Consider the following 24,930-nt stretch of genomic DNA (forward strand, 5'->3'; position numbering starts at 1 on the left):
AGTTCAAATGGCCTGGTATTCAAAAATGAGGTTTTCTTTCTTTTTTTTTTTTTTTAAGTTTTTATTTATTTATTTGACAGAGCGAGAGATCACAGGTAGGAAGAGAGAGAGGGGGAAGCAGGCTCCCCATTGAGCAGAGAGCCAGATGAGGGGCTCCATCCTAGGACCCTGAGATTGTGACCTGAGCCAAAGGCAGAGGCTCAACCCACTGAGCCACCCAGGAGCCCTGAAAAATGAGGTTTTCATTCACTCAGTTACACAGCAATGCATGGGGTTTGATACAGGGTGCCATATTTAGTTTGAAAGAGCGTCCCATATTTTAAAAATATATATACATATATATGTGTGTATATATACATACACATACATATATAATATAAAGAGCATACCATATTTAAAAAAATATATATATATACATATATATGTATATACACACACACGCACACACACACACATCCCATGCACATATGTTTGCCTGTGTATAAAATCCTAATGAACTGTATATGATGAGCTCTTTCAGTTTAGATTATTCATTCATTTGACAGATACTTAAGAACAAATGCGAAGAAGGGGCTACAGGCAGAGAGATCTTCCAGAATAAATAGCATTTAAACTGATAGTTAGGGACCCCCTGGGTGGCTCAGTTGGTTAAGCCTCTGCCTTCGGCTCGGGTCATATCCCAGAGTCCTGGGATCCAGCCCCGCATCAGGCTCCTTGCTCAGCGGAGAGACTGCTTCTCCCTCTGCCTCTGCCTGCCGCTCTGCCTACTTGTGCTCTCCCTCTATCTCTCTGTCAAATAAATAAATAAATCTTTAAACTGATAGTTAAAAGGCGTCTGAAATGAGCAGAGTGACTAGAGAAAAGGGTAGCCCAGGCATAGAACTCACAAAAGTTAAAGGACAACTCAGCCCCTTATCAGAGTCAAGACGTTGGTTGGCTGAAGTGGAAGGGAACTATCATAGGGTGAGGCTGGTCCCAGGCAACGAACAGTGCAGCCCTGAAGGGTTTTTGGTGCAGCTGAATGCTTCCTAGATGGCAAACTGCTGAGGAGCCTCAGGGGGACTCTGTTTCCTGTTTTAAAAGGATTAGAGCAAGTGAGATTGATTGAAGATAAAGAGACCCGTTAAGAAACTGTTGATGTTTTCAAGTGAGAAGTGGAAGTGGACTGTAAGAAGCAGAAACAGAGAAATGCAAAAGGATTTGAGAGCTTCCCCAGCACACAGGAGAGGTCTTGTGGATGGATCATCTACTGTGAATGGGAGGGAAAGCAGTCAGGAAGGTGTAAGCAAATGAAGCATCACATGAGCCAAGTCTTCTGCGAATGCTGCATCTGGAGAGTTTATTACTGATCATTTCCAGTAATATACCACTGCCTTTTGTAATATGGATAATCATCAACATGGATACAGTAGTGCTTCGGCATATATAGGACCAAACCATTACTATTTTGCTCTCCAGCACTCTTAAGTGGGAAACCTATTTTGTTAAATGATTGTATATCTTGAGTTCAAACTCACCATGTCAAAAATATGAAATGCCTGAAAAGCTAAAAAGAAAACTTAAAACTTGTGAACTATAGGCAATGAATACACATTTTCACAAAATTTGATGTAATACTTTTCTTTAGAGAACATCTTTTGCCACAATAACAAACAAAAGCACAACTTGCATTTTAAAAGCAGTGTTCGGTTCTGTTTTTTCACCCTCAGAGACTTCCTTCGTATAGGAGCTGGAGGACACAGCACATTGGAAATCAAGAACAGAATAAAAGTAAAAACAGGAATTCTTACATCATTCCATGTATGTAGCTCATTCTATGTTATTCTTTGGTTCTTTGGTCTCAGATAAAATTAAACTCTTTTTTGCATGCACACACACAAATGATTTTGAAGCACATTTTCAACATCGGGTTCAGAGTAGGGAATAGCTAATGGGCTATTTAAATTTAATTATAGAAAATATTTTGCACCCCATACATTAACAATGGACTTTGGAGGGTAGGCCGTATACAATATTTTCTACCGAGTTAGTATTTTCTATCGATTATTTCAGAAAAGGGTTGTCAGAAAGATGTAACCTCTGAAGCTGGGAGAAAAAAGGCCAAGTCCACTTTACTAGTTCTCTCTCATCTTGAGTTCATTTCAGTTATTTGTTTCAGGGTAACTGCCAATAGCAATTATTACTTCCTTTTTTTTCTTTATGTTTTCTCTTTTCCCCTTCCTTCTATCTGGGAGATTGACAGTAGGTAAAGGTACTAGAGATGGCACGGATTGCATGGAGCACTGGGTGTGGTGCAAGAAGAAGGAATACCATTATGCTGGAAAAAAAAAAAAAAAAGTACCCCATAAACTGTTAATCATCAGACTTAGTAGACTAACAACATATGTACAGTTTCAATATTTGAATTCTGTTATTTAAGAATTTTATAGGATCATGCCTGGTACAACTTTCATTTTATTCATTTGCATAAACTAGCATGGAGAAATTTGCATAAATTAGCATGGAGAAAATATAACAAGCTAACAAACTAGACAACCAAATAAATCGCATCGATGTATGTTTGACCTAGTTAATTTCTGAAGTCCTTCTAAATATTAGTTCAAAATCTAGAATTGATGATGATATAGCTAATCAGATCATTTGTCAGGATATTATAAAGAAATTGAGAAACACTGAGAAATTATGGACTAAATAATTTTCTTGATTGAATAATAAGTCACCTGAGATACCTATGTAATTAAGATTGTTAATTTGATATTAATAGGATATAAATGAGAAATTAGGTTTTTACCTAAGCTATGTATTTTTTCAAACTTATGTATGTATTTTTAAACGTATCTAGCTAGAATGATGATTTTCCATGGAAAACTAAAGTATATGTCAAAGACTGAATGATTATATAGAATATTATATCTATTTGTTGTTTAACATGGTGCTATATCCCATTTTTTTCCTAGGAACTTTTTTGAAAGCTGCTTTTTCTTAGATTTCTTTTTTGTGATTTGTTAATCAATACACACTGAATTTTATGTACGGTCTCATTTCATGTACATTAGTAAATTTACTCTATGCAGTCTGTTACTTCACTAATTTCTACATGACAATCAAGAGGGTATTTGATTTTTTAAAGAAAGACTTACTACTAATTTATTTTACATAGATGACTTTAACAGAGTGCCACTTAAACATGAACTGGAGATGAGCAAAGAGAGTGAGCATGATTCAGATGAATCTTCTGATGATGACAGTGACTCAGAGGAAACAAGTAGATACATCAATGCATCTTTTGTAATGGTAAGTACCTGCATTTCCAAAGCCCAGGATCTAACCATTTAAAAAATGTATTGTAGAATACATTATAAAAATCTATATTTTTATGGTCATTCATTAAGTGATTTTATAAAAGAATGATGAGCTTCACAATAACTATTGATTGAAACAAAATTTCTGTTTTTAATACTATATTTTAGCTTACTGAAAGACTTAAAGATATTAAAACCTAGTGTGTTGATACAAAATAAGACAATGCTTATTAGTTACAATTTATGACCGGTAGGACTCTTCCAAATAATAGAGATAATACAATTTGAGCAAATATAAGTATTTGAAAACGTTTCTACTTACTCAGATACCCAAATTTTAGGCAAATAAGAATTTGCATATTTGCATAGCTAAAAATTTTCATTCAGATTATCTGAATTATTAAAGAGTCTGTCTCATAACTTTTTTTTCAGTAAACAGAAAATTCTAACAAGGAACCATAGTCATTCGGTAACTACTTTTTGCATGTATATGAAGTTGGATTTATTTTTCAAATTTTTCTAAGACATACCCGTAGAATATTAGTTTAATTCGGAGTTATCATAAGACTGTGCAGGTAGCAATCAAGGTGGAGACATGGTGAAGATAATCTGAAATGCTTACATATTTTCTTTTTACAACCACATTTACTTTTTTTTTGAAGTTAGTTTTGGAAGGAAAAACTTGTTAGTTTTGTTAAGATTGTATGTTCTAAACTTGATTTCACACTATTAGCTAAGTATTATCATTAACTAAGTATCATTAACTGACTACATATAGATATCACATTGTTTCTTGGTTCTAAGGATCTTAGTATTTTTATGTTACAAAATTGGTATCAAATTAAGTGACAATATTTCCAAATGATTATTTTAAGAATCCATTGCTCTCTCATCAGTGAGCAAGAGTAACAGAATCTGTCTCTCTCTCACTCTGACTCTCTCTTTCTTATTAAAGAGTTACTGGAAACCCGAAGTGATGATTGCTGCTCAGGGACCACTAAAAGAGACCATTGGTGACTTTTGGCAGATGGTATTCCAAAGAAAAGTCAGAGTTATTGTTATGCTGACACAGCTGAAGAATGGAGACCAGGTTTGTACTTCTAAGAATATATATATTTTTTGTATTTCTGTCCTAAAATATCATTCTCCATTCTTGAATTACTTTCCTGATTACTCTACCCTAGGATTTTTGACCCTTCTGTCACAAAGTTGCCTTTGTTCATTCTTACCACCTTCCATGCAAGTGTTGGTCTTCGGAATCTCATGTCTGGGTTTGACAGTCTCTCATGCTACTGTTTCTCTAGTCCTACACACCATCAGTGGATCATCTCATGCAGAGCAATCCCAGTGTCACTGCTTGCTACAAACAACAAGCAACAGACACATTTTCCTTTTGTTTTCCTCAGATGAAAATCAAACTCCTCAGTGTGATGTTTAAGACCCTCAATAACCAGACCCTCAAAAATAATTCCATTTTCGTCATATTTTTATGTTTTCCATGATTTCTATTCTGGACAAGTAGGTTTTCTGACTGAATCTTGACACACCATTTGCATTTTCATCACTGAGACTTAATTTACTGGCATTCCTATGTCTAAACGTGTCCTTTATTTCCATTTTGATCCTTTTCTTCTAGAACTCCTGAAAAATTTATCTAAATCCTGCCTTCTTTATGTTCATGTAATATTTATTATTACAAAATTTTATAGTTGGAGGTGAACCTAAGATCTATTTTGATCTGTTTAATGCCTGTGACATTTATTTGATCTTTTCCTTAGTACCTTGGGTTATCAAAATCTCACTAGTAGTAGATTTTACTTAGTTTTAGTACCTAACACATTATCTGGCATATGTTACAGCTTATTTAGTGAATATTCTCATAAGCATGCAACTATATGCCTTTTCTTTCTGTCTTTTCTTTGGTGCCTTACTCCTGGATATAGGACACGTTTTATTTTATGATTTTTAAAAAAAAATTTTTTTTTTAAAAAGAAGTAACATGTTCAGATTTCCAGCATGGAATTCCAGCACTCTTTTCTTTCACCTAAATTGTGAAAGCCAGGAACTAAAACACTAGTTTAGGCCTAACACTGTCAGCAACTGTGATGGTAATGGGTGCAGAACCATTTGCAGAGAGAACACACTTCTGTGGTCCACCTGCTTTTCAGTCTGACTCTTTACTTAGGTATAGAGTCAACTTACATAAGGCTGCTTAGGGTGTTGGTCTTCAAAACACAGAGATAAAACTCCAAAAGAAGAAGTCTCCTTCCACAAGGACCACCGGAAAGATAGTGACACTTCTTGCAAGGGTCATGATCAACATCAGCTCAATCTATAAATTTTGAAGAACTGTTGATAATAAGGGTATGGAAGGAAGAAACAGATCTCCAAGACCTACACTAGTGGCTACAGAGCCGTTCCTATGGTGTCCTGGCCACTTCGGTTATTTCTCAATTCCCTTGATTCGCACAAGGAAGCACCAGATATTGTGGAATGGATGTCCACCATACTGAAGATAGATTTTAACCCACTGAGCCACCCAGGCACCCTGAAGGTAGACTTTAGAGTTTTATGTGTGGCTTTCCATTTTAGAACACAGTTAGTAATTTCAATCTAATAGAATGCAGGGAAAGAGAGAGAGGGCAGAGAGAGACAGAGACAGTAAGAGATGTTCTGAATACGTTAAAAAGCAAACAGAGCCCTTGTGTGGGGATTGTTGAATTGTGTTCTTTGTCATCCAGGAAGCCTGTGCTCAGTACTGGGAAGAAGAAAAGCAAACATATGGAGATATACAAGTTGATATGAAAGATACCAGAGAATCTCCAGCTTACACCCTCCGTGTATTTGAACTGAGACATTCCAAAGTATGTAAATAATTTCAGGAGTACGTATTTTTGTTCTGATCTGGTGGAAAAACTAATATAATTAACTCTATAAAAGCAAAGCGAAATCTGTATAATGTTTTTAGAGTAAACCTTTAAGAGTTAAATGAAAGCAATTGTAAAGACAGTGTGACTATTAAATTATTAAATGGACTGAACCTTACTTGAATTAATGTTCCCTTCTTTTCTGGTTTCAGAGGAAAGATTCTCGGACTGTGTACCAGTACCAGTATAATAACTGGAATGTGACAGAGCTTCCTGCAGAACCCAAAGAATTGATCTCTATGATTCAGACTCTCAAAGAAAATCTTCCCAAGAATTCCCCTGAAGGGAATAAGCATCACAAGAGTGCTCCTCTGCTCATTCACTGCAGGTGGGTGGGATTTGATAAGGTATTCTCTAAAAATCAGCATAATGCTTGACTTCATGGTTTACACTTGCAGTTAAAGTCTATTTATCCTGATATATAAAATGCATGACCACAACAAAAGCTTTTTGTGGAATCAGTCACTCTCAGTTTTGCTTGCACATACAGAGCAATTTCTATGACTGTTATAGAAATAATGATAGCAATGATTATATTATAGTGCAGTAGTGTTAGTCTATAAGTTTCTTAATACCAGTGTCACATCATCTTTGACTCCCAGTGCCTCACATTGAATCTGAATGTCTTATGGCCTGGATGAATTAATGAATAAGTGGCAGGATGCATGAACAGACAGGTGGATGGATATCAATTTTGTTTATGCTTATATGCATTGATCCATTCTATTGGGTCTTACGACAATCCAAAGGAATGAATGCTTTGCCTTCAGTAAACATCTCAAGTTATATATTAACTGAAAAGACTTTAATAATATAATAATAACTTTGACTTTATTAATTTTTACTATGTAGACCCTTGACTTTCTTTATGTTTTTTTTTTAAAGATTTTATTTATTTATTTGACAGACAGAGATCACAAGTAGGCATAGAGGCAGGCAGAGAGAGAGAGAGAGGAAGGGAAGCAGGCACCTTGCTAAACAGCGAGCCTGATGTGGAACTCAAACCCAGGACCCTGAGATCATGACCTGAGCTGAAGGCAGAGGCTTTAACCCACTGAGCCACCCAGACACCCTGACCCTTAACTTTCATGTGTGAGAGATGCCTACATATCTACCTTAAAAAAGAGATATTGAAAGAAGGATGCATAATATAAAATATTTACATAAAACATATTAAAGCAAATGCAAAATAAAAATAAAAAGGAAAATGAGAAATGTAAATTTACTGAGATGCTTTTAGAAATTTCAAGAAAGCTTCATTATTATTATTAAAATTGCGGGGCGCCTGGGTGGCTCAGTGGGTTAAAGCCTCTGCTTTCGGCTCAGGTCGCGATCCTAGGGTCCTGGGATCGAGCCCCGCATCGGGCTCTCTGCTCGGCAGGGAGCCTGCTTCCTCCTCTCTCTCTCTCTCTGCCTGCCTCTCTGACTACTTGTGATCTCTGTCTGTCAAATAAATAAATAAAATATTAAAATTGCATACACTAGTATCAAGTCCTTACAGATGCACGACTTTTCAGTCTTTATTAGAGTTTTCAAAGGTGATATTTGTACAAAAGAAAGCTAAAGTAGGCAACATTAAGCTTTAAAATTATATGTGTTTCTTAAGATATGGCTGAATATCTATTATATGTCCCTTAGTTATGTACAATAAATAAAATCCTGCTAATAACATAACTGAATCTTTATTATAATGTAACATGCTTCTTATAGGTAAGTAAATCTTTGAATTGTCCTCTATTAATGAATAATTACACCAGGTGTCATTTTTCTATTGATACAGAAATGTGGACATTTATAAAAAGCATTAGAGAGTCAGAAGAGAGAAAGAGAGAAGGCATGTGTTCTAGCAATATACAAAATATTTGGTCTGGTATTTCTGGTTTTATTGCTTTCTGGGCATGTCTCTATCTTCCCTAAGTCTTGATGTCCTCATCTGTCAAATTGGCATTACAATATTTGTCCTAACAACTTCCTTATAACTTCAGATGTAAATAAAAATGCATTATAATCTATAAGGGACTAAACAGAAGAAAAAAAATATTTATGAAGCCTGAGACAAGTATTTTTAAACTATAAGATTATTATATTCTTAAACCGAAAAAAGTTTTCCAAAAAAAGGCATTTAGCAGAAACGTTTTGCTCTTAGGAGATTGGAATGACATAATTACAATAAACATGAAGTGAAGAATGCATTTCATCTCTCTCAGTTTTTACTCTAATATCGCTTTCTCCATAAAATGTAGTATTATTTTCTTTTTAAAACTTTTCTTCATTTTATAGAGATGGATCTCAGCAAACAGGACTATTTTGTGCTTTGCTAAATCTCTTGGAAAGTGCAGAAACGGAAGAAGTAATAGATGTTTTTCAAGTAGTAAAATCTCTCCGCAGAGCTAGACCAGGAATGGTTCCCACGTTTGTAAGTAGATCTCACAGCAGCTTTTGATGTCTTTTGCATTTTTATTTTAACGGTTTCTTCTCTTTCTTTCCTTTCCTCCCCGTCTTCCCTATTCCTCAACTTTTCTCTTCTTCTATTTACCTTTCTATTTTTCTTTCCTATCTTCCTTTTCTACATGATAATTCACATTAAATTATTATATTTTATTTTTTAAAGATTTCATTTATTTATCTGAGAGAGAGCACAACCTGGTGGAGTGGCAGGCAGAGGGAAAAGGAGAAGCAGGCTCCCCACTGAACAGGAACCCCACATGGGACTCGATTCCAGGACCCCAAGATCATGACCTGAGCTGAAGGCAGATGCTTAACTGACTGATCCACCCAGGCTCCCCTAGATTATTATTAATATAAATAAAAGAACTAACTAGAACTTGCCAGCAGTTTGTTGTGGCAATTCATGAAGAACTTCTCTTCAAATGCTCATGAATTCCCTAATTTTCCCCATCTTTACTCCTGTATTAATTTGTATTGCTGTGTAACAAACCACCTCAAAATTAGTGGCAGAAAAAAAAAAAAGAACTATTACAGTTCAATAGTCTATTGGCGCAATGAAAGAGTTCTGCCAATCATATCAGCGTCAACCAACGTGGACAAGGCTCACTTACTGGTTTGCCACTGCTGATGTGTCTGCTGGGATTTGGCTCATCCAAAGTGATCCCTACCACTAACAGATTGGCAGTTGCAAGCCTTTAGCTCTGGCAACAGGGGTGAGTAGAACGCAGGTGTCTTCCTCTCTGGAGGACTAGCTCAGGCACGTTCCCATTAAGGCAACAGAGTTCTGAGAAGCAGGGCAGCCGAATGCGAGACCTCTTGAGGCCCAGGCTTGGAAACTGGCACAATCTGTCGTCCTCTGCATTTTCTTATCCAAACAAGTCACCACGTCAGCTCAGATTCAAGGAATGGGGAAATTGACTCCACTTCTTGTTAAATGGGTCTGCAAAGTCACCTTGCCAAGAAGTGTGGATCCAGTGAGAATAGCAAGTGTGGCATTTTGTAATCAATCTAACCTGGATGTTCCGGGTAGTCCAGAAATTCATAACTAGTCACCATATAAGCTTAATCACTCACTCAGATCTATGCAGCTTTTAACGGTGCAGGACGCTGAGCTTGCGTACAGTTGATTATAAAAATGTCCTGAGCACCTACTATGTGCTCTTGCCAATAAGAGACTCACAGTTTAGTATGAGGAAAATGTGGATATTTATTAAACAATGTGGTAATTGAAATGACAGAGAGATTATACAAAAACATGAATAGGGGCACTGAATTTAACCTATGGGGATCTGCACAGGCTTTCCAGAAGCAAGCGATTTCTGCTCTGATACTTAGAGGAATGATGCTTAGGCATTAAACCAAGAAGGATAAGCCCAGAAAGTGGCATCATGGGCCAAGGCAAAGAAATGAGACCCCACGTGGCCTGGGAGGGGAATGAACACGTTTGGTGTTACTCCAAGGAAAATTTTGAGGAATTCCCTGCAGTCAATCCTTTAGAACTAAAGGGGGACTAAGCCATTTAAAATGTTCTTTTTATAAAAACAAAAAAAAAGGTAGTTTTCTGCTATCCAAGACTTCCAAGGAGATGACCAGTTCTTGCTAATTTTCATCTGACATAAAAATAAATACGTAAACTTTCTTTATAATAATTACATAAGCTTTTTTGCTTCTTTCTTTTACTAGGAGCAATACCAGTTCCTGTATGATGTCATTGCTAGTACTTATCCTGCCCAGAATGGACAAATAAAGAAAAGCAACAACCAAGAAGATAAAATCGAATTTGATAATGAATTGGACAAAGCAAAACAGGGTGCTAATTGTGTTGGTTCACCTGGTGCCCTTGATAAGGCCAATGAAGGAAACAAAGAAGATGAAGGTACTAAAATCACGAATGGCCCTGAAGAGCCAGAACATTCTGCCAATGGTCCTCCGAGTCCAGGTTTAACTCAAAGTGCATAGGAAAGACAAATACAGGACTCAAAACATTGTATTAAGTGTTATTTCTATTTTTCTAAAAGTAGGAGGATAAAATAGATATACAGTGGATTAATGAATGAAATACTTTGGACAAATATTTGAGAAGTTTGTTTTTTTTTTTTTTTACTACTGTGGAAACATATTTAAGACAGTTTTGCTAAAACATTTGTACAGTTTTATTCATATTTTAAAATTTTACCTGTCATTCATCAAAAAAATATCTTCTTTGTAGTCTTCGGATGTGTGTGTGTGTGTGTGTGTGTGTGAGACAGAAACAGCAACAGAAAGGGGAGAGAGGGTACTTTTAAGTGAACTTAAATGCTTTTGAGAAATTTTGCCCTTTTATCTGAAGGAAAAACACATTTTATACTGAATATATTAACTTAGTTTAAATGACCTATTTTTTAAATCATGAATTGTGTGTGAGACCTAAGAATAAAATGTGCATTTCTAGAATGACCTCAAGATGTCCTCCTTGTTCTACTCATATATATCTTGTAGTTTACTATTTTATTTTTAGAAATAGACATAAAAGTAGTATGTGTGTGTGTAGTTACTACAAGAAAGTAAACTAAATTAACATTTGGAAATCTTACATTCCATATGTTAACATTTAGTCCTTACCTTTCAAGCTCATTTAATCTAATTTAAAATTTTTAAGCAAGCTCATCTTGTTATATTCATATGGTGTTTATAATTTTGTAGCATGGACTATTCCCTGTATAATATGTGAAATTCATTGCTTGATACTTTTGACCAAAAATTATGTTTGTTGCAGCTGAATTTAAATAAACATCTTTAAACAAATGCCCTTTATATTAATATTCATGGGATACAAATAGAATTATGCAAACATATTTGTGTGAAATATTTAATTTGAAACCTGATCTAACTATTTTTATGGAATGCAACACTGATATGAGAAATATAATATTGCACACGTATACTTTCCATTTTAAAATTCATGCTTAACTTTCACCCAAGTGCATTTACTTTGTTTTTTTATCTATTTTATTTTATTATAATTCCAGAATAGCTAATATACAGTGTTTACTAGTTTCAGGTGTACAATATATTGATTCAACAATTCCATTTATCACAACAGAAGTGCATTGACTTTGAATTTCTCAAATGCTTAGATTATAATAGTTGAATTATGGAAAAAGCCCGTGTCCATTGATTGATGAATGGATAAAGAAGTTATGGTATATATACACAATGGAATACTACTCAGCCATAAAAAGGAATGAAATCTTGCCATTTGCAATGACATGGTGGAGCTAGAGACTATTATACTAAGGGAAATAAGTCAGTCAGAGAAAGACAAATACCACATGTGTAATTTAAGAAACAAAACAAATAAGCAAAGGCCAAAAAAAGAGAGAGAAAGAGAGGCAAACCAAGAAAAAGACTCTTTTTTTTCATTTTTTATTAACATATAATGTATTAGTTGCTTCAGGAGTACAGGTCTGTGAATCATTAGTCTTACACAATTCACAGTACTCACCATAACATATACCCTCCCCAGTGTCCATCACCCAGCTACCCTATCCCTCCCCCTACCCCCAGCAGCCTTCAGTTTGTTTTCTGAGATTAAGAGTCTCTTATGGTTTATCTCCCTCCCTGGTCCCATCTTATTTCACTTTTCCCTCCCTTCCCCCCATTGACCCCCACACTGCCTCTCAAATTCCTCATATCAGAGAGATCATATGATAATTGTCTTTCTCTGATTGACTTATTTTGCTTAGCATAATACCCTCTAGTTCCATCCACATCATTGCAAGTGGCAAGATTTCTTTTTTTCGACAGCTGCATAGTATTCCATTGTATATATATATATACCACATCTTCTTTAGCCATTCATCTGTTGATGGACATCTAGGTTCTTTCCATAGTTTGGCTATTGTGGACATTGCTGCTATAAACTTTTGAGTGCACATGCCCCTTTGGATCACTACATTTGTATCTTTAGGGCAAATACCCCATAGTGTGATTGCTGGGTTGTAGGGTAGCTCTATTTTCAACTTTTTAAGGAAACTCTATACTGTTTTCCAGAGCAGCTGTTCCAGCTTGCAAAGAAACAGACTCTTTTTTTTTTTTAAAGATTTTAATTATTTATTAGACACAGAGAGAGATCACAAGTAGGCAGAGAGGCAGGCAGACAGAGAGGGAAAAGCAGGCCTCCTGCTGAGCAGAGAGCCCGATGTGGGACTCGATCCCAGGACCTGAGATCATGACCTGAGCCGAAGGCAGAGGCTTAACCCACTGAGCACCTAAGCGCCCCAAGAAACATACTCTTTTTTTTTTTTTTAAGATTTCATTTATTTTATTTGACAGATAGAGATCATAAGTAGGCAGAGAGGCAGGCAGAGAGAGAGAGAGGAGAAAGCAGGCTCCCTGCCGAGCAGAGAGCCCAATGCAGGGCTTGATCCCAGGATGCTGGGATCATGACCTGAGCTGAAGGCAGAGGCTTTAACCCACTGAGCCACCCAGGCGCCCCACCAAGAAACAGACTCTTAACTATAGAGAACAAACTGCTGGTTACAAGAAGGGAAGTGGGTGGGGGATGGGTAAAATAAGTGATGGGCATTATGGAGTACGTTTGTTGTGATGAGCACTGGGTGATGTATGGAAGTGAATCACTGTATTGTACACCCGAAAGTAATATTACACTCTATGTTAACTAACTGAGTTTTAAATCAAAACTTAAAAAAAATTATTAGACTGCTTTTACCAGAAATTAACATTAATAATCATAATAAAATCCAATCATTATCTTCTCATATATATTATGATATGCATTCCTATATGAATTATATAAGCATATATTAAAACACAGGCTTAATGCAATGAACATTTGTAGAACAATGTCATAGATCTCAATTTTTTTAAGGTTTTTTTTTTATTATTATTTGAGAGAAAGTGTGTGCATGTACAAGGAACTGGGGCAGAGGGAGAGAGAATCTCGAGCAGACTCCCCACTGAGTGCCCAGGCCAATATGGGGCTTGATCCCACAACCCTAAGATCATGACCCGAGCCAGAACCAAGAGTCAGATGCTTAACTGACTGCGACACCCAGATGCCTGTCACAAGTCTCAATTTTCTTTTTAAAAGATCCATAGTCTAAAAATTGTTTAGAATCATAAAAAATTGAAGAAAAATGGCATTTTCCAAAAACGAATGAACACTCTTTTTGGTGAATTCTGCATGAGGTTATTACATTAGTCACACACTACATTTAGGTTAACTTGGTTTTCTAAATCTTCACTCTCCTGACTGATTTTAAGTGTCTTAACTATGTATCATCAATTGCTTTCCATTCAACTCAATTTATCTTGTGTTCATCTTTCTTTTTTTTTTTTTTAAAGACACATTTATTCAGCGTCATGATCAGACTATTACATTTAGCAATCAACAGCATGGGTGCAAAAAAAAAAAAATCTACATTAAAACCCTTTGTTGGAATGCTTTACACTTTCCACAGAACAGAAACTAAAATAACCTGTTATACAATTAGTCACAAATACAGTCCTCGAGTTTTTTTGCCCATACACATGAGTATTATCTAAAACATGTCTTCTTTGTAGCAGCTAGGCCCTGCCACCACTGTGCTTGGCTGAGTTCACAAATCTGTTGTAACCTGTAGCTTCCCTGTCACTTCTCTGGCTCTCCTCTCCTGCTAAGCTTTGTTTCCTGGCAGTAATTAAAACCTTCTGCCACTGCCGTAGCTGCTGCTGCTGCTGCTGGAACCACCATAGCCACCTTGGTTTCGTGGTTTGGCGAAGTATTGGCCTCCACCACCATAAGGGCCAGAGCTTCTGCCTCCAAAATTGCCTCCTTTCATGGGTCCAAAATTTGAGGATTGATTGTTGTAATTGCCAAAACCATTATAGCTTCCGCCACGTCCAAAGTTGCTTCCATCATTACCAAATCCGTTATAGCCATCCCCACTGCCACCATATCCACCACCACCTCGACTGCCACCAAAGCCACCTCGACCACTGAAGTTTCCTCCGTGACCAAAGTTGTCATTCTCACCAAAACCACCTCCACGACCACCACCAAAGTTTCCAGAACCACTTCGACCTCTTTGGCTGGATGAAGCACTAGCCATCTCTTGCTTAGAGAGCGCTTTCCTTACTTCACAGTTGTGGCCATTCACAGTATGGTATTTTTGAATGACAATCTTGTCTACAGAATCATGGTCATCAAATGTTACAAAAGCAAAACCCCTCTTTTTGACACTGTCTCAGTCAGTCATGATCTCAATCACTTCGATTTTCCCATAGTGTTCGAAATAATCTCTTAGATGATGTTCTTCAGTGTCTTCTTTAATGCCACCAACAAAAATCTTTTTCACAGTTAAGTGGGCACCAGGTCTTTGAGAATCTTCTCTTGAGACAGCCCTCTTTGGTTCCACAACTCTTCCATCCACCTTGTGTGGCCTTGCATTCATGGCTGCATCCACCTCCTCCACAGTGGCATATGTGACAAACCCAAAGCCTCTGGAGCGCTTGGTGTTTGGGTCTCTCATTACCACACAGTCCGTAAGTGTTCCCCATTGCTCAAAATGGCTCCTCAGACTCTCATCGGTTGTTTCAAAGCTCAGACCTCCGATGAAGATCTTCCGCAGCTGTTCAGGCTCTTTGGGAGACTCTGACTTAGACATGACGGCGGTGGGAGGGGACACTTTAACGATGCTTACTCGGCAGCGTCCACGGGCAGAAAGGGTGTTCATCTTTCTAATTCTTTTATTAGAAATGTGAAATTAGCAATTAATTATTACTTTTTTGGATAGTACCTTGTTAACATATGAAAAGAAGTGAATTTTAAAATGAAACATTAGTTTCTAATTTATACTGAGTTTACATACTATCTCCTTACTTATTAGTGAGAAAAGGGGGTCTAGAATCATCCAGTATGGGTACCATGAAGAAAGAAAACTTGCTTTCACGTCTCTCATTAGTCACTCAAACTTTCATTTTTTTTGTTTTTAGTCCATCAAACTTTTAATGCCTTGATATCTCCAACTAACATGCAATCAGTTGCCATTTACTAGGTAACGTTGATACACAGGTTTGTTTTTTTTTTTTGTAGCAAACTAGTGTTACCTTGTAAGGACCTATTTAGAAACTGTCCCTGCTACCCTTCCCCCAGGGGATTTACTTGGAGAAAAGTCCCAGGAAACCAGCTTCGGGTAACAAAGCCTAGATACAAAGGTGGGTCAGGCCAGGTGGAGACATCCGATCAGTGGGGGGATGCATACTGTTTCCCTGGTTACCAAGGAGTATGGGCCCCCCGCCCTTTGGGAGCCTTTTGGGCTCCAATCCCAGTCAAGGTGTAATAGGCTGGTTCAAATGTCTACTGGGGTAAATTCTAACTGAATTGGTCACCTAGCATCACTGTGGAGTTTCCTGTGTGTGTTACAATCTCATTGGCCACCTGTGTGTGGCCAGGTTTGACCGCAAGGCCTTTGCCCTTAAAAGCTAGTCTGTGAAACAGAGAAGGGTCACCCTCTCTTGTAAGAGGTGCGTCCCCAAACGTTCGGTTAGATTCTTGATGCTTGGCGTGAAATAAAGCTTTGCTTGACCTTCGCTTTGTATCAGTCTCGCTCCTTTAATCACGGACCCATTATTGGGGCATAACAACATGAGCCCATTTTATTTGTGAGCTTCTTCAAAATACAAACAGCAGAAGTTTTGAATTTTAAATAGTCTACAAGTGCAGTGTCCCTCTGAGGTTTTAGGGGCAAGTGACATCTTCCAAATGGGGCTATTATGTGTTTTTGATGTGTTTTTTTCCACTTGAGTCTACCCTTTTGAGAAGATACAAAATAAATACTTACAAAATAGAGCCATGGCAATTTCTGTTATTTTAAGAAGCAAGTTGGAAACTTTATTTATTTATTTATTTTTTAAAAAGATTTTATTTATTTATTTAACAGAGAGAGATCACAAGTAGATGGAGAGGCAGGCAGAGAGAGAGAGGGAAGCAGGCTCCCTGCTGAGCAGAGAGCCCGATGCGGGACTCAATCCCAGGACCCTGAGATCATGACCTGAGCTGAAGGCAGCGGCTTAACCCACTGAGCCACCCAGGCACCCTATTTTTTCTTTTTTAAATAAAGAAGTTGTAAATGAAGAACTAGAATAGGGGGTCAGAAGGACCATTACTCTGTGAGAATATCTATCAATCAGAAGGTGGGACCCATTGCATTAGAACATGGAATTAGATGTATATGATTTTTATTTTTAAAAAGAAAATCATATATGAATTATAGACCCATGCCCATGACTATAGGTCGCATTCCTAGAGAATCTATCATGAGATATAAAAGATTCGTTTTCTAAAGTTTGGGATTGCCATTAGTAATTCCAAGGCCTAGTTAGAGAAATTAAACAAAAATTTCCAATTTAATAAAGGCTGGTCCATTCTAGGGTTAAGGCTCTGGATATCATTGTACATTTATTGGGCAAAAAAGACACTATGTTTCTTTTAAAGTTTATTTTATTTCTGGTACCAGGATTCATTGGAAATAAAATATACATTTACTGTTCTTAAAACTCAGCTCCCAAGCCATTTATTTTTTACAACAAATAAATATTTGCGGAAAAGAGACATACATTGTAATAGTCCCTTGAAATTATAAAACTGTGTTTTATAGGGATGAGCTGAATGTCTTTGCAATGATAGTTTAGAAATATAAGCTTTTAATCAAATCTCTCGTACATGTACAGTGAAACTTTCACGTCTTTGATTGCTCTGCTCCCCCTAAAACACTGAATGCAAAGTTTATTGTTTCTTTTAACTAACTGGGACTGATCTTAATTTTTAATTTACACCAGAGATTTGTTTTAAAATGTTCTCATTGCAGTATATTAGGTCAAATTAAATGTGTGGTAATTGCTCCTGCTTAACTTTAACATGTTTCTTGACATAAAGACTTTCAAATGTACAACTTCAAAGGAAAAGAATATTTGTTGAAATGAGTAGAATAGGCTATGCTTTCGTTCTCCTATACAAACTTTACAACTGGAACAAGCTGAAGGTTCTTCAAAGAGAAACATTCAGAATTGAGCTTTTTCATTTCCTATTTCAGGTGAAAAGATTCATATTGTTAAGGGTCTATTTTCCGTAATCATTCTTTTGTAAGCCTCCTTACGTGTCTCTTTACATTTTCTTGACACTTTTTTGTTGTTATTGTTCACTACTGACCCAATGAAAGGGTGTGCAGGCTATGTCGTTACTTCTAAATTTAACAATGAATCTTGGAACACTGAAAAAAAATAAAATTACAATATTTTTTAAAAAAGCAATAATAATTGTAATAGCTATTATTTATTGAGGCATAATACAGGCTTGGCATTTTATTAATTGTCTTACCTATGTTTGTTTATCAAGACAGATTCTATGCCGCACAGACTCTTAGTATCTCCACTTTGTAGACAAGGAACTGAGGCTTAGTAAAGTTTGGTAGCCAGCCTGTTGTACTACATCTAGTAAATGGTAGAGTCAAGATTTGAACCAGCCCTTGCTGGCACCGTAGGCTGCGTTCATAACCTTTTGCTCTTTTGGCTCTGAGTATCAACGTTGTTCATGTGTTTGGAAAAATTAGTGGAGAAAATAATGAATTTATTTTATGTCTTTTCTCTACCCATGATTAAAACAAAAACAAAACCACGTGTTACACACTCTCAACAACACTGCACAACAGAGTAAGCTTAGCTGAATTCACAACACTGAAGTTATTATACAAAATAAATACACTCTTAAACATCCATGGGAAAGGATTATTCTCATAATACATATGAACAAAGATCACCTCATCGCTAAAGTGAGTGCCAGGAAATAAAGCCTAACAATAAATCACAAATGTCACTGTTCCATTGTCTCTCAATTTGGTAATCAGAACAAGTTCTTACCGTTTGGATCACATTTCAGTATGTTTGTCAGAGAACCCATCAATCAGTATTTGAAACAAGTTAACAGGGCACCATAAAATGCAAACCACATTTATGGCAAGTATGACTCATTCACTCTCTCTGGTGAGTCCAAGGGAGCTTGGATTTTTTTGACCTAGCTGTCCCCAAACTTAGGAGACCATGTAACTGGAAATGGACATCCTACGTAAAGTCACACATGCATTTCTCTCTAGAAAAACCAGTGCTTTCTTGATTCATATGCACCTACTCAGCATAGTAAAAGTGGGACCTCTGGTACCCATAGTTAATTTTCCTAGAAAAGAGAACTTATAGGGTCCATTAATATCACTCACATATAGTAGGCAATCCAGATCTGCAGAGGCTGATGAACTATCAAAGGAGAAAAGTATTGTCTTGAATTTTTATGCTTGCATAATCTTTTTTCAGGCTGGGAAGTGGGGAAAAGATGCGACACTAGAAAGGGAAATAATCTGCCTATTATTAATACATGGAATGGAAAGTAGGGTCGTACCAGGACACTCACAGAATCTGCCCCCTCCCCGCCACCACCATGCTAGCTGACACAGACTCAAAGCAGGGATTTCTTTGCAGTATACATAGGGAACTGTGTACTGAGAATTTTTACCAGTAATCAATAATTCAGATTTTTCATTAACTCAGACTCTTATTATCCCTCATGAATTACATTTCATGGCTTTTGTTATGTGTTATAAGTCATAAAACAGAAAGGGGAGAAATGAATTATTATATTTATAAGAAATTCACATGTAGTAAATCCCTTTATAAAGGAGTTTCCATTTATATTTAATTACTTGCTTCCATTGCATTGACAGCTTAACCTAAAGACAGGGTTGGTAAACAAAGGATATGCAGAGGATTTAATACCATAAATTTGGATATTTTTTCATAATTAATGGAAATTTTAAAAAGTAAACTTAATGGTCATCTATTATCTGTTTTGAGTTACTTTAAATTGCCTTGGCCAAGAATCACAGGGGTGGCTCCATCAGTGGGGCATCTGACTCTTGATTCTGGCTCTGGTCATAATCTCAGGGTCGTGGGATTGAGCCCCACGTCAGGCTCCAGGTTCAGTGGAGAGTCTGCTTAAGATTCTCTTCCTTTCCCTCTGTCCCTCCCCCACCTTGCTCGCTCTCTCTCTCTCAAATAAATAAATCTTTTTCAAAAAGTTAAAAAATAAATTGCCTTGGCCAGTAAACTTTCCATCGTGTTTCTCATCTCGGGATGGACCATCATAAAGAATAGCAAACAGTTGTTAGCGATTTAAAGTTGAACACTCTGTGGAACATTTTAACAATTATTATTTTGACATCATCTTTTAAGAGCATGCTTTCCTTCTCCCACACACTATTCTTTTCCCATAGGGATACTGCCGATTAGGTGACAAGTCTTTAATAATCCATGAGATCTTTGTCCTAGAAGCTGTACCTTGACTTTGATCTCCATAATATCTTTGAATATCCAGTAATTCTAAATAACTCTGCATCCCTATTGAAGGACACCATAAAGGATCACACTTAGTTCAACATACAAGAAGCACTTTTTCCAACAGCGAGGGTTATGTTAATTATGTGAGCAAATATATATCAGTGATATAAATGCAGAGAACTTTGGTCTGGATTTTTCAGTGTGTGTGTGCAAGTATGTGGGTTTCCCTTAAGATGGTCTAATGTTTCTCATCTGGGATCATAGTCTTTTTTAGTTTTATGAAATGACTTCTTAAATGAAACAAGTTATTTTTGCAAATAAAACATGATTTGGCAGTTTTCTTTTTTGTTTAAAGTAGCATTAAATCATGGAAGTCAAATTTCTTTTTGATGAGAATCAGTAGGAAATGAACTCTATTTGTTCTTTCAAGAGGTAGCAAAATATTTGTTCACAATTTAAATGCAGGAAGTTAGTAAAAGGTCAAAATCAGTCAACTCAATGGTAAGTTTAGTCGAATTACTAAAACCCACTGAATTTCTACAGATTTTTTTTTTTTTAGTATGTTTCAATTCAATGCCCTGTAGTTATTCAGGGAATGTGTGAATTTCAGAAACAATACCAACCCTACATTTACACAACATTAAAGAGAAAGACTAATTTTATGTAACATTGCAAGATGATACACTTTGTAGGCTATTCATTATCTAACGTAATTCCATGGGGATTTACATATAAGATATTTCTCTGGGAATATCATTTGAGCTTTATGTTTGGTGATTTTGTGTAGCTTCTGAAATTATTACAAGTGCAAGACATGTTTTGGTATTAAGTTTCACAAAAAAAAAGGAAGAAGAACTGGGTATGGTCTGGGATTTCTCATACTCCATGGATAATGCTAATCCTTCTTCCCACCCTGATTCTTTTCTTTCTGTACCCTGACTTCAAACATTTATGCAACAGTATCATCAGGTCCTTGCACTACCTTGGCCCACAAATACTCCTTTCCAACTGACAATTAAGTGTGCATTCATCTGATTTCTCCCATCTGTTCCCATTTCCAGTTCCACAGCTTCTCTGCTTGGAACTATTATTATTTAAGACGACAACAACAACAACAACAACAACAACAACAAACACTTAAATTACCTATTGGTATCATTAAATATGGATGGTTCCGGCCCGTGCACGCCACCGAGTAAGCATCGTTAAAGTCTCCCCTCCCACCGCCGTCATGTCTAAGTCAGAGTCTCCCAAAGAGCCTGAACAGCTGCGGAAGATCTTCATCGGAGGTCTGAGCTTTGAAACAACCGATGAGAGTCTGAGGAGCCATTTTGAGCAATGGGGAACACTTACGGACTGTGTGGTAATGAGAGACCCAAACACCAAGCGCTCCAGAGGCTTTGGGTTTGTCACATATGCCACTGTGGAGGAGGTGGATGCAGCCATGAATGCAAGGCCACACAAGGTGGATGGAAGAGTTGTGGAACCAAAGAGGGCTGTCTCAAGAGAAGATTCTCAAAGACCTGGTGCCCACTTAACTGTGAAAAAGATTTTTGTTGGTGGCATTAAAGAAGACACTGAAGAACATCATCTAAGAGATTATTTCGAACACTATGGGAAAATCGAAGTGATTGAGATCATGACTGACCGAGGCAGTGGCAAAAAGAGGGGTTTTGCTTTTGTAACATTTGATGACCATGATTCTGTAGACAAGATTGTCATTCAAAAATACCATACTGTGAATGGCCACAACTGTGAAGTAAGGAAAGCGCTCTCTAAGCAAGAGATGGCTAGTGCTTCATCCAGCCAAAGAGGTCGAAGTGGTTCTGGAAACTTTGGTGGTGGTCGTGGAGGTGGTTTTGGTGGGAATGACAACTTTGGTCACGGAGGAAACTTCAGTGGTCGAGGTGGTTTTGGTGGCAGTCGAGGTGGTGGTGGATATGGTGGCAGTGGGGATGGCTATAACGGATTTGGTAATGATGGAAGCAACTTTGGAGGTGGCGGAAGCTATAATGATTTTGGCAATTACAACAATCAATCCTCAAATTTTGGACCCATGAAAGGAGGCAATTTTGGAGGCAGAAGCTCTGGCCCTTATGGTGGTGGAGGCCAATACTTCGCCAAACCACGAAACCAAGGTGGCTATGGTGGTTCCAGCAGCAGCAGCAGCAGCTACGGCAGTGGCAGAAGGTTTTAATTACTGCCAGGAAACAAAGCTTAGCAGGAGAGGAGAGCCAGAGAAGTGACAGGGAAGCTACAGGTTACAACAGATTTGTGAACTCAGCCAAGCACAGTGGTGGCAGGGCCTAGCTGCTACAAAGAAGACATGTTTTAGATAATACTCATGTGTATGGGCAAAAAAAACTCAAGGACTGTATTTGTGACTAATTGTATAACAGGTTATTTTAGTTTCTGTTCTGTGGAAAGTGTAAAGCATTCCAACAAAGGGTTTTAATGTAGATTTTTTTTTTTGCACCCATGCTGTTGATTGCTAAATGTAATAGTCTGATCATGATGCTGAATAAATGTGTCTTTAAAAAAAAAAATATGGATGGTTCCAAACTTGATTCAGGACCACAATGTGATGAATGGAATATTTTCTGCTATAAACTGATCTCTTTCACTGTCTTCCTTGGTGTTTTTCCAAACTTGAACCAACCCCAAGTCTCCTACTTTCATCAGATGTCATTGATTGTTTTCCTAAAAAAGAAGGAGGAGGAGGAAGAGGAGGAGGAGGAGAAGGAGAAGAAGAGGAAGAAGAGGAAGAGGAGGAGGAAGCAGCAGCCACTCACCTGAATTTCTTCTTATTCACTTAAAAATATATATTCCCATCCTTATCATACTCACTTTTTCTCTCCTTTATCAGGGGAGGTTTTCCTCTACTTTATCAGGCCAAATTCTTTATTCATGAGTCTGTATGTTTTTTAGAATAAGTATTGTTTTATAAAGCTGATATATTCTTACGTAAAAACTAGCAATCAGAAAAGAACCAATAAAAAGTAAAAAAAAAAAAAATTCTAAATCCAACTGAAAATTAGTCAAGAGAGTTCACAAAACATGTACTACAAAAATCCCTAAACATAAGAAGAGATACTCAAACTCACTCATAGAAGAAAGATGCAAATTAAAATGACATTGAAATAGTTCATAATGATAAATATACAAAAGCTTGTCCATGTGCTGTTCTCAGGGCTGTGCGGAAATAAGGACTAGTACAAAGGAACAGCCCTATGATAGGCAATGTGGCCATAGCTGCCAAAGTTACAGACGAATTTATGCTTTTAGCCTAGAAACACCACATCTCTTAATTAACCATCCAGAACTATCTGTAAAGTTACAAAATGTTACAAATACAAATTATTATATCTTTCTTGTAAACTGGAAATTATTAGAAAAAACCCAAGTTGTCCATCTATAGATAGCTGGATAAATAACCTAAGGTACTACCATTCAAAGAAATCTGTATTTACCTAGAGGGGCTAGTGAGGAATGGTGACATGACTAGAAGCTTGTATATCTTAGCATACTGTTTTGGATTTTAACTGAATCTTACCTATTTGAAAAACAACACATTTTAACTTAAAAATTCCTGGACAGACTTCAGATATAAATATCATGACAATTTAGTGAATATTATTATAGTCATTTCTCCAGATATATATAGAAGTTAGGAAAGAAGGAAGAAATGAGGCAAAGAGGGAGGGAAGAAGGTCTAAATAAGAATTTTTTTACATTAGGAAAAATGTAGAAAAATTTGGAATAACAAAAATTTGACAACAGAGATTTTCTTTTTATTTTTATAAAAGGGATTATGTTTAATTCAATTGAACTTATTCAAAGAGGGACTTGAATGAGTTGAAATAAATTTTGACCCATACTTAAATTTTCTTTTTCAGAGAAGCCACCTTTTTTAGGTGGCTCAGTTGGTTAAGTGTCTGCCTTGGGTTCAGGTCATGATCCCAGGGTCCCAGGATGGAGTCCCACATAGAGCTCTTTGCTCAGTAGGGAGCATGCTTCTGCCTCTTCCAGTCCCTCCCCCTGCTTTTTTTCTCTCTCCCTCTAACAATAAAAATACAAAATCTTTTTTTTTTTAAACACACACATACACACACACACACACACACACACACACACAAATGTCCTAAAATTGGATTATGATGATAACTGCATAGCATGTAAGTTTAATAAAACACAGATATGTGTAAACTTAAAGAAAAAACAGGTCTTTTTTAAAAAAAATTTCTTCTTTACAACATATATTAAATTTAAATGACTTTACATTGAACTTAAGGCAAAGTTCATAAAAATTTGTTTTAACTTCCCTAGCTGTTATTTAACTCTCTGCTATTAGAGGTAAAAAATCTTCATGTCCACATTTCCTCCAACATCGACTTCCCACCTCTTGATACTTTTCTTATTTGTATTGCTGATTTCACAATACAAGTTGACTGGTAGTGAATTCGACCTCTATTTGAACTGAGCTGGAGTCTAGAATCCTCACTAGGGCTTCTAAATTTCTGAATTTCTTCTTTGGATTCATCTCTAATTAGCTTGATTTCATTGTAAAATGAGTCTTATCAGATATTCTTTATGATGCTGTTTCCCTCTGATCTGGTAGAGTTGTCTTTACACTGGAAGGAGAGTATGCAGGAGGTATAAAACTTAGGAGTCACATTTTTGATTCCAAAGAATTTTATAGAATGTGTTTCACTGAGTTCTGTCTTTGATGCAGTGGAATGTTGGCACCAACCCAAACGTTTTTTCTTTTAAGCATTAACTTGTGTTTTCTTTCTGGATAATTTCATGATTCTTTCTCGATCTTTGAAATTCAGAACATCATTCTGCCCAATCTTAGTCTTGATCTATTGTGTGAAGTCTTCCTGGGGCAC

General features: G+C 36.8%; 1 protein-coding gene across 1 annotated transcript in view; it reads left to right on the top strand.

Annotated features, from left to right (window-relative positions):
* The window catches only part of PTPRC (protein tyrosine phosphatase receptor type C), a 124,323-nt gene extending 112,861 nt beyond the window's left edge, over positions 1–11,462 (top strand). Inside the window, exons 27-33 of the mRNA XM_032878072.1 lie at positions 1,710–1,800; positions 3,161–3,294; positions 4,258–4,392; positions 6,044–6,166; positions 6,382–6,557; positions 8,510–8,645; positions 10,361–11,462. Coding sequence (XP_032733963.1) covers positions 1,710–1,800; positions 3,161–3,294; positions 4,258–4,392; positions 6,044–6,166; positions 6,382–6,557; positions 8,510–8,645; positions 10,361–10,636 — 1,071 coding nt within the window. The 3' untranslated portion in view covers positions 10,637–11,462. The remainder of the gene's footprint in view (positions 1–1,709; positions 1,801–3,160; positions 3,295–4,257; positions 4,393–6,043; positions 6,167–6,381; positions 6,558–8,509; positions 8,646–10,360) is intronic.
* The last annotated feature ends 13,468 nt before the right edge of the window (positions 11,463–24,930 follow it).

The sequence above is a fragment of the Lontra canadensis genome, unplaced genomic scaffold (assembly GCF_010015895.1).
Source record: "Lontra canadensis isolate GAN:19392208 unplaced genomic scaffold, GSC_riverotter_1.0 scaffold63, whole genome shotgun sequence".
Classification (NCBI taxonomy): domain Eukaryota; kingdom Metazoa; phylum Chordata; class Mammalia; order Carnivora; family Mustelidae; genus Lontra; species Lontra canadensis.